Here is a 10,643-nt window from a genome sequence, read left to right as displayed (position 1 = left end):
CGACCTAAGCATGTTTAATGGTGAGTGATGTTAGTGAAAGGAAACAGATCAGGGTGGAGGCAACAGGACTTTTGAAAAAAGACCCCCAATCCACCCCCCCCCCCCCCCCCCCCCCTCCCCACACCCCCCATCTCCAATTTGAGCAAAGAAGAACGCATTGCCCTGAGTTGAGGAAAGACAATGTCATTACGATTCTCCCGGCCGATAAAGGAAAGGCCACCGTAGTAATGAATGCCTCCTCATATGACGAAAAAGTCAACATCATGTTGTCAGATGAAAGAACATATGAAAAGCTAAAGAAAGACCCTACCCCGGGATATAAACGAAAACTAATATCTTTGTTAACAAGGTTCAAACAGGAGGAAGAGATAATGGAAAGTCAATATAGACATTTGTATCCAACGTCAGTGAATGTGCCCCGGATGTACTGCACCCCGAAAATCCACAAGGAAGGCAACCCGTTACGTCCCATCGTAGATTACACTGGATCAATAGGATACAATGAACAGTTCCCGTGCATTAGCCGATCTATTAGGACCTTTAGTGGGACTATCGGAACATCATGTCAAAAACTCGAAAGACTTAGCTGGAAAGATAATTGAAATAATGAATGAGGAAGATGAGATCTTTGCCTCACACAATGTTGTCTCCCTATTTACCAACACCCCAATAGACAAAGCTTTGGAAATCATTCGGGATAGATTAGAAAATGACAGCACTCTGAAGAAAAGAACTTTATTGACTCTAAGTGACATCATGGAACTGTGTGAATTCATTTTAACGACTACCTATTTTCAATTTAGGGGTAACATTTTTCAGCAAAGGTTTGGCACAGCTATGGTTAATTCCGTGTCTCCTTTTGGCGCTAATTTGTATGTGGAGTGGCTTGAGAAGAAGGCAATAGCAACAGCTCCGGTCAAATGTAAACCACAACTATGGAAACGTTACGTTGACGATATCCTGGAGACGATAAATAGGGGAGAAACTCAAAACCTGATTGACCACCTCAACATTGTCTATGCCACAGACAGCATCAAATTCACACATGAGGAAGAGAACAATGGAACAATACCGTTCTTGGACACACTGATTGTCAGAAGGCCGGACGGTAGTGTGAAATTACTGGTGTACAGAAAGAAAACGCACACGGACCACTCCACTTCTCCTCCCGCCATCCGTTGCAACATAAACTTGGCGTAATAAGAACGTTATTTGACAGTTGCAACGATATAGTCACGGAGAAAGATGACAGAAAGAAAGCGGAAGCTCATATAGTGGAAGCTTTGGGGAAATGTGGATATCCGAAGTGGTCATTTCAAAAAGTGAAAAAGCAGATAGAAAGAAAGAAAGACACAAAGAAGAAAGGAAAACCCAAAGACAAAGACAATGATCAATTGGAAAGGTTTAGTCATCCTACCTTACGTAAAAGGCTTAACAGAGGGAGTAATAGAGTGCTAAGAAAACATCATGTAGCAACTGCGGTAAACCCAAGCAGACAATACGTAACATCTTGGTACATCCAAAGCACAAGCAGGATAAATTAGAAAAAAACTGAAATAGTGTACAAGATTCCTTGTAAAAGTTGCAACAAAATATACATTGGAGAAACAGGAAGGAAATTTGGAACGAGAATTAAAGAACATGCAAAGGATGTAGAACAAAATAAACAAGAGCACCGCCATGCGGGTGCTGACGCTCATCTGATTTTTTTTGTATAATAGAAATATTGTCCTACCCATGATTTTCTAAGTCTAAAAAGGGCCATCATTCTTGCAAAAAGCAGGATAGAGTTATGTTTCTTGATGTACAGTGTCCACCTATGATGGTGAAAAACTTTTGCAAGTTTTAAAGCAATAGCTTTGATAGTTTATGAGAAAAGTTGACTTAAACATAATATTCAACCAAGAAAATGATTTTTCTAAGTCCAAAAGGGGCAATAATTATTGCAAAAAGCAGGATGTTGCTTGCTGTACAGGGTCAGCTTATGATGGTGAACAAGAGTTGCAAGTTTTAAAGCAATAGCTTTGATAGTTTAAGAGAAAAAGTTGACCTAAACATAAAACTTAACCAAGAAATCTGAAATTTTCTAAGTCGAAAAGGGGCCATAAATCTTGCAAAAAGCAGGATGGAGTTATGTTTCTTGCTGTACAGGGTCAGCTTATGATGGTGAACAAGTGTTGCAAGTTTTAAAGGAATAGCTTTGATAGTTTAGGATAAAAGCTGACCTAAACATAAAACTTAATCAAGAAAACTGATTTTCTAAGTCCAAAAGAGGCGATAATTCTTGCAAAAAGCAAGATGGAGTTATGTTTCTTGATGTACAGGGTCTGCTTATGATGGTGAACAAGTATTCCAAGTTTCAAAGCAATAGCTTTGATAGTTTAGGAGAAAAGTTGACCTAAACATAAAACTTAACCAAGAAATCTGATATTTTCTAAGTACAAAAGGGGCCATAAATCTTGCAAAAAGCAAGATGGAGTTATGTTTCTTGCTATACAGGGTCAGCTTATGATGGTGAATAAGTATTCCAAGTTTCGAAGCAATAGCTTTGTAGCTTAGGAGAAAAGTTGACCTAAACATAAAACTTAACCAAGAAATCTGATATTTTCTAAGTACAAAAGGGGCCATAAATCTTGCAAAAAGCAAGATGGAGTTATGTTTCTTGCTATACAGGGTCAGCTTATGATGGTGAATAAGTATTCCAGGTTTCGAAGCAATAGCTTTGATAGTTTAGGAGAAAAGCTGACCTAAACATAAAACTTAACCAGGCAACGCTGACGCAGACGCCGACGCCGACAACCGCTCAAGTGATGACAATAACTCATCATTTTTTTTTTCAAAAAATCAGATGAGCTAAAAAGGGGCTTACACATGATCAACAAGAAAGCGATCTTTAACTGAACTAAACAAAAGTGCAATTACAGACTATGTTAATCAAAATAACCATGAGATAGACTGGGCGGGAGTCAGATTACAAGACCAGAGTGATTAAAGAGGCGATACACATGCGAGTCCATAGAGAGGTCATGAACAGGGACGAGGGGTCCCACCAGCTCTCACGAGTCTACGATTCGGTTTTTGTCACGGAAAGTGACGAAAATCATCGAGCATGACCGATCTCGTGCAGTTCGGCATTCTGATGATGGCCTCAGCTGAGGCCGAAACAGTCAACTAGTAAGTGAATATTTGTGTTGTGATTAGACGAAAAATATGATTCTCAAATCAGTCAAACCGAGTCTGCTATTATGATCCTTGATTATGTCATATGCTTCCAAATAGTCTTTTCAAAGATTTGATCGATATACTGTTTCGTCAATTACCATAATTGTAAGTTTTTTTGTAATATTTTGTTTATAATGCTTCTGTTTAGTATATCTCAAGCAAACAAAAAATGTAAGATTTTCATAGATCAAATGAGATACACCCGCCCGCTTAGCTCAGTAGGAAAGAGCGTTGGTCTACGGATCATGGGGTCGTGAGTTCGATCCTCGGGCGGGGCGTATGTTCTCCGTGACTATTTGATAAACGACATTGTGTCTGCAATCATTAATCCTCCACCTCTGATTCATGTGGGGAAGTTGGCAGTTATATGCGGAGAACAGGTTTGTACTGGTACAGAATCCAGGAACACTGGTTAGGTTAACAGCCCGCCGTTTCATGACTGAAATACTGTTGAAAAATGGCGTTAAACCCAAAACAAACAAACAAACAAACAAATGAGATACTTTTAATACACGCACATATTATTCATTTTAACGAAACCCGTAACATTAAGCATTCCAGTGACTTAATCAGGTAACTATAAACATTAAAAAAAGTGAGTCTCATCAAAACTAATGAGTTCTTCCTGTTACAAAGAAAATAATCTCAAGTGTTATTGAATTTATTTTAATTTCAACATCTCAGTATTTCAGAATGTGGTCTTCGGCGAAATAAAAGAAATGGCACATGGCAGCTCGAGTGATGTGGGATATTATCAAATTTGTAAAAGAAATAATAACAATCTATGGCGTTCCTACCTTCCGTAGGGTGGAGTTAAATTACATTTAATAGTCTGTATAATGTAAAAAAATATCACCTAACGAGTCACATAAGTCGCTTTCAGTACCACTTTATAGCCCATTGAATGCAATAGAATGTAAAGTGGAAAACACTTCTTTCATTCATACTCAGTATAGTAGTTTTACATTCATGGTTAGGGATTTTGACCTAATCATATTTTCTGAAATTGATTCTAGTTTATGTTTGTGTAAACTGTAAAAACGTCATAAAAGTAAGATACGCCATGCATAAATGACCGTCCCCACAAGTCATGATGTGACAGATAATTTTGAAAGTCAGTAAATCAATATATTAAGAAATATATATAAGTTCACAACATGCATAACACAACTGCCATTCTGATGTAATTGATTGCAATTTTGGAAGCCTATCTTACAACTGCTTGTTCTGTCAGGTAGATGAGAAGAACAAGTTTTAACTGAATGCTGGCTCTACTGTGTATCCATAACTTAAGGATATGGACCTGAAATTAGAATCGGCAATTTCCAAGCAATTACGTACATTCAATGTTATTTTGTCTATTCTTTGGTTTTTGTAGCTCATTCGAGCACATGGCGTTCCATAATAACAGAGCAGTGCCGAAATTTTATACGGAGAATACGTAATCGCACGGAAAATGCTGAATGCCATAACGGGTCCGCTACCTTACATATCTAAACCGCTCACACCAACGTGTATCCATTTTATTTCCGTCATTTTATTTCCAATTAAATATACCAATGATTTCATCCTGACAGCTAAAAAGGCGCAGATTCACTTTTGCATCTAAAATCTGCTTTTGAAGTTTTTTATTTTTTGTATTGTTTTCGATACAATCTTAGTAGTCGGAAATTGGAGTTTGTAGCACTAAAAATTGTTATTTTTGCAATTGTTTATATATGACAGTATCATAGTAAGTTAAAGAGTATATATCTATTAAGTTGAAAACGTTATCTATTGCTTCAGATGTATCATACGTAGCAAAATGCGACCTTTTATATATATTTATATATATGAATTTCACAATACTTTTGCTATGACATTAAATTAAATGTTTACATCCCGAATTTAGTTACATCTATTTCCAATTCAGACTTCCAACCGTGAAGTGCGACACTGTGACTTCATATATAACTGTCACACTGCAAAAAAAGGACGCGAAAAGATCAGGCCTTCTGTAAATCTTTTGATAACGTACGTCACTCAGTTGTTATTTTTGGCGCTATAAATAAAGTAATTTAATCAAAATAACCGAGTTTTAAGTAAACATTTTTTCTTAAGGTCTAAGAAATTTCAACAATTGAGAACATAATGATTTATGTACTAGTATATGGTATATATGCTTTGTCTGAGAGTTTCTGATTCGAGTGTATCATATAATACACTACAGAATCATACAAGTGTGACGATGTCTGAACAATTCTAGTATTGACGTAAATTCTGTAGCGAGACACTAATGGAAAAATTCACAAAGTAATCTGTTGAATCATATGTTTGTGATGTATTTCCGCAAACATTTTGAAATATTTCCGCAATTACCGTTCCGTTCATTGATTATTTCGCACTTTAGTAACTTTATATACTTGGAAATTAAAATAAAAGCAAAGTGAAGCAGCATTAACAAGACAACCATCTCATTTCTTGCACAGTACCTATGTATGATAAAGGGCCTACCTATAAATGCATAAAATTGGAGATCTTGGTTATGTTTACTTTGGGATTTTTTTCATGCCTCATGCAACATCAGTATAGTTTCATTCGCATTTCTGACAAAAAGAAATAACGAAACAAATATTTAATTACAATTTAGTCATCAAGAAAAACAAAATAAAAGTAGAAGCTATAAACATTCGGGAATTCAGACATCAACACCGTATAAAACAAATGCAACGCTGTTATAGCCTCAGAAGTATTTGACACTATAAGCTTGTTAAACACCTTCCTTAAGATATTTTTATTTATACTTATTAAATAAAGCCATCAACAATGACTTTTTCAAGTAAGTTCTAGCGTTTCACATGTACAACTACTCACACAGTTGGAAATTCTAGATACTATTTATTATTTAATATTCGATCCGACATCTGAATTTAATGTTCAGCTGGACTTTATGTTAAAAATATCAAAAGATCTATAAAGAAACTTAAGACAAAAACTTTATTTGGATAATTTCTAATAATAAATGAAGCTACTTGTTTTCTACAAAGATGGTGACATTGATATCGAGATTGATAAAATATTGTATATTGAACATTTGTACATATATGTCAACACTGACATAAAATAAGAGAAGTGAAAATCTCGAAAAAAGTGATCTTGACATTCGCTTTACTCCTTTATGAGACCCGGTTTAGTATCGCAATAACATTTTTACAAACCGTATATAGCGTCTAAAATCTTTCCTTTTTTCACAGCATTTTAGTGTCTACACTTTTTACTAAATAATCATTATAAAATAAGTTTGACAACAAGAAAATTACAACAGTCGAAGGCAACATATCCGTTTAGACTTGATTTCTCGAGAAGATACACAGATATGTATATATTATTATACCAAAATTTGCTTTCATTTCATTTTTCAGCAGCTTTTCTCACAAAGTATATTTTTTATTACATGTATTGTGCAGACACATACATATGTACATAACTACATAAACTTTTTTTCAACCAAAGTTTGATCTTTTGTTTTAGCAGTTCTTACAAAGCAGATGTTCATTACACTGCTTACAATGTATGTTGTTTCTACCGCAAACCTGAATAAACGGTCTACAACAAAAGGGTTATTCGATGGCCCTTGTTTTGCAACAGGTGTAGATGGTCCAGAAATTTCGCGATCGTTAAAAGAAAGCATGGTAGATTTGAAATCTAGAACATCTGGACTGAAACAAGATGCCAAACTATTAAAGGACTTTGTGAGTATTTATTTTTATTTTTATCTCTGCTTCTCAGTGGCGCATTGTCCTAACAGTTAAGACTTCCTTAAGGGATAACTATTTGTAACATACATGTAAACATTTTGAAAGTTTTATCAGTATCGAATGACGAGTTAAACATAACGTTGAATATGTTGTATGATTATTTGTAATAACAATTCAACAGAAGTTTCATTCTTAAGTACAAAGTTGTAACAAATACCACATAAATTGTTGAGTATTTTGAGAAACATGTCGCATTCAATATCAATATATTTCAAACGTAATCAACAAAATCTGTAGGTAAATATTTGATCAAAGTTTGATAGCGCCTATGTTGTATTTCTTTCATGACTATATCCTCTTGAAAAAAGTTTAATACGTTGATAATTGCTGATTAGATAAATGATTGGCATGGTACATTTTGCAGTTGAAGGAAAATTATCAAATGAAAGATACCATTATACATTTACTCGATCTAAAGAACTGGACGAATTCGGAAGAAATAATTGCAAGTGAGGAAGTAATTAAAGCGGCAATAAATGAGGTAAATGGCTGAACTGTTTTGTTACAGTCGGTGGGGGGAGCATAGAATTTTAAGCTAATTTATTGAATATTTGATATATATTGTTAAACATGAAACAAGTTGAGCAGAAAGTGTATATTGCAAATTTTGATAGGATTAACTATATTTCATAAAAAAAAAATTACATTTTCCTTTTCTGTACGTTAGTCGGATATATAAGCATCCCTGCACAGGATATCTGAATAGGACTATACTTGCTGAGCCAGCTACCTTTTAAACAATATTTTTATTTGAATATTTACACTGAGCTTCCCATAAGACGGAAAATTGATAAAAATAGAAAAATAACTGGTCAGTCGATCGTGATATCTGTCAGTAAAAGATTGATAATGCATTTATTACAATTGACACAGACATTAGAGATAAGACAGTGATATAATCGTATGGAGGCAACGCTACTACCTCAACTTGTTAATTTTTATTAGACAAATTATAAATGAAAAAAACAGTCTACAAAGATGAATATGCGTTTTTTGACGTTAATCATTTTAGTATTTTCTTTCACAACTTTGTTTATTGAAAAAATAAACTTTATCTTTATACCTGGGCGGTAAATCATCTAAATTCTTCTTAGAATCAATATATTTTACAATCCATGTAACAAATAATTATACACTGTATTATTAATTGGGCTACCGTTTCTTACTGCTCTTAACATACCGTCATTGATATTATTTGAAAGATTTTTCTTTACTTTGCTGATTTGCTGTTCATTGTGTATGAACCCTAGTATTGAAATAAAACTTGGAAGCGGTATACAGCACTTATATCCTGCTGGAACCAATATTTTAATTAAAATTGATACAAGGCTCTATCTAACTAGAAAGTAAATTCACTGACATGTGCTATCGTTTTCAATTATACTTGACGTAATTACAGTATTTATTTTTATTGGAATCTTCTATTCAAATATGTGTTCTTTTTAGACGAGTAAGACACTCCAATCTCATCATCATTTATTGTCGTTATATGGATTGTACGTCAAACAGTTACGAACAAATGGCACACTCGCTGAAAAGAAAACTGAAGAGGAAACCAGGACAAAACTACACAACTTTGAAGTCAAAATCTACAGTTGTATATGTAGCCTCAACATAGCTATTCAGTCATTTGGAAATGTTGTCAGAAGTAACGTGTCAATTGCTAATCTTAACCCAACTTTTTTAGGAAGTGCATCCCCTTTAACGCATGCGACATATAGGGCATATATTTCGATGCAGGACGGTGCTAACCTGATGGACTTTTTAAACACAATTTATCAGGAGGTAGAAGAATCCATTGCTGCAACATCGGCTTAAGGTTTCTTAAAACACTCACTTTGAAAATCGACTGGACTATAAAATACGAGTATTCTATTAATAATTTTGTCGTATATGTCTACTTAATTCAATGTCTTACTATTTTTATGTATAACATAAAACCTGCGTTATAAGGCAATTATTAAACATGCAGCGCAATTCTAAAATATCTATCTAAATATTATTAGGAAATCCACAGTAACGGTTTCATGGAGGTTTAAGTTCACTCACAAAACAGTTTTTTTATAAATAAAGTTTAAAGTTATTAGAGTCTTACAGCGACAATATTATTTTGTCTAAAGTCCTCTTATTTTAAAACGACGCAACCTTATTTTAACTGCTATAAATAAATTTACATACTTGGATTTTTTAAGTCACTTCATACATACAATATACGCTTTACTCTTTGGGTATTTATTTTAACATTTGAGAGCTGTATGCACTTGTAACGTTTACATATACCATTTAAGCAACTTTTTAATGACATTTTTTTTTCATTTTTAGTATATTCGGTTAGAGTGTAATTTAATAAACAACAAGACCACTTACGTTGATTTAGGTACCTGTTTTAAATATGTGTTCTATTATTTTTCATCAATATTTTGTAATTGTTTTCCTTTAATTTGAAGGAATTAAAAAAATGGACTACTTTTTTAATTCAATAAAATTTCAAGTTTTACTTATGCATTTGATTTATATTTAGATATTTCAACAAACTTAACAAAGAGGCAAGTTTTTAAACAGTGGAGTAGCCTCCAGTAAAAATTTCCTATGTATTAAGCACTCAGTGCCCACAAAAAAGTGTAAACGATCATTTTTTTAACTTTCGAACAAATCCGATTCTTGATCACATTCCGATTAACCACTTTTGATGTAATAATTTTATCATCTTATTGAATTAGAATAAGTCTACATCAGTTATTTTGTTCCTTATAATCTTATGTTTGAGCTATTTACTCAGGGTTGTCACAATACGAGTATTTTTATGTCAAAACATACTTCTTACATTTTTATATTGTTTTACTATATATATATATCGAGAGAGAGGGAGATTGTATCATGATTTTTACATTTTTTACAATAAATATTCTGAAGCATTGTTTTCTGTTTCATTGTCTTAGACACCCATTCTATTGATGTGTTGTCGGGATAACACATTTCACGAGGGCCAATTCATTCAATAATATATTGCATCCATAGCTTAAAGTACGTTACATTCTTATATAAATCTATAATTAAATGTAAAAATTATCTTCATTAAGTATCTATTGATTGTAATTACTTAAGTTTCCTGAGTACTTCTTAAATTTCAAGAACGATTTTACTTGTTGCTCAGCAACGAACAATGCCGGCCAGGTGATATTCAAGGTCCCTTGTATGAGCCTCCTATAAATATTGAGAAATACTTTCTTTCCAAATTGATACAGCAAACCATGCAAAATGTCTTCATTTGTGTCCTAAATAACGTCTCTTGTTGCACAATATCCATCTGCAAAACTATTAGTACTATTTTATATATTTATATGTGACTTGGTTTCACGTTTGTCAAACGCTTTAGTGGTCAGGTCAATGTTTTAAACACTTCAGTCGTAGAACTACTGACCCAGTGCGGATACACATTTGCCCCTTTTAGTGGCATTTGGACACATCAAATAAATGAATGAATATAGGTATGAAGCTTGAAAACAGAAGAATTTGAACATACACACTGTAATTAAAGTTAAAGCACGGTTCGTTGTAATAACTTTTGAACAGTTACATTCTGAAAATACTTGGTTCCACCTGTTCAACATTTTTTTTTCATAC

General features: G+C 33.7%; 1 protein-coding gene across 1 annotated transcript; it reads left to right on the top strand.

Moving 5' to 3' along the window:
- Window positions 1-606: 606 nt before the first annotated feature.
- LOC128558855 (uncharacterized) lies at window positions 607-8,837 on the top strand. Its single transcript, XM_053549071.1, has 4 exons — window positions 607-1,127; window positions 1,220-1,481; window positions 7,384-7,500; window positions 8,466-8,837. The coding sequence occupies exons 1-4, from the start codon at window positions 607-609 to the stop codon at window positions 8,835-8,837; spliced, it is 1,272 nt and encodes a 423-aa protein (XP_053405046.1).
- The last annotated feature ends 1,806 nt before the right edge of the window (window positions 8,838-10,643 follow it).

Source organism: Mercenaria mercenaria, chromosome 8 (genome assembly GCF_021730395.1).
Source record: "Mercenaria mercenaria strain notata chromosome 8, MADL_Memer_1, whole genome shotgun sequence".
Classification (NCBI taxonomy): domain Eukaryota; kingdom Metazoa; phylum Mollusca; class Bivalvia; order Venerida; family Veneridae; genus Mercenaria; species Mercenaria mercenaria.
Note: the sequence above shows the minus strand (reverse complement) of the source record. Positions and strands in the feature narration are given on the sequence as shown.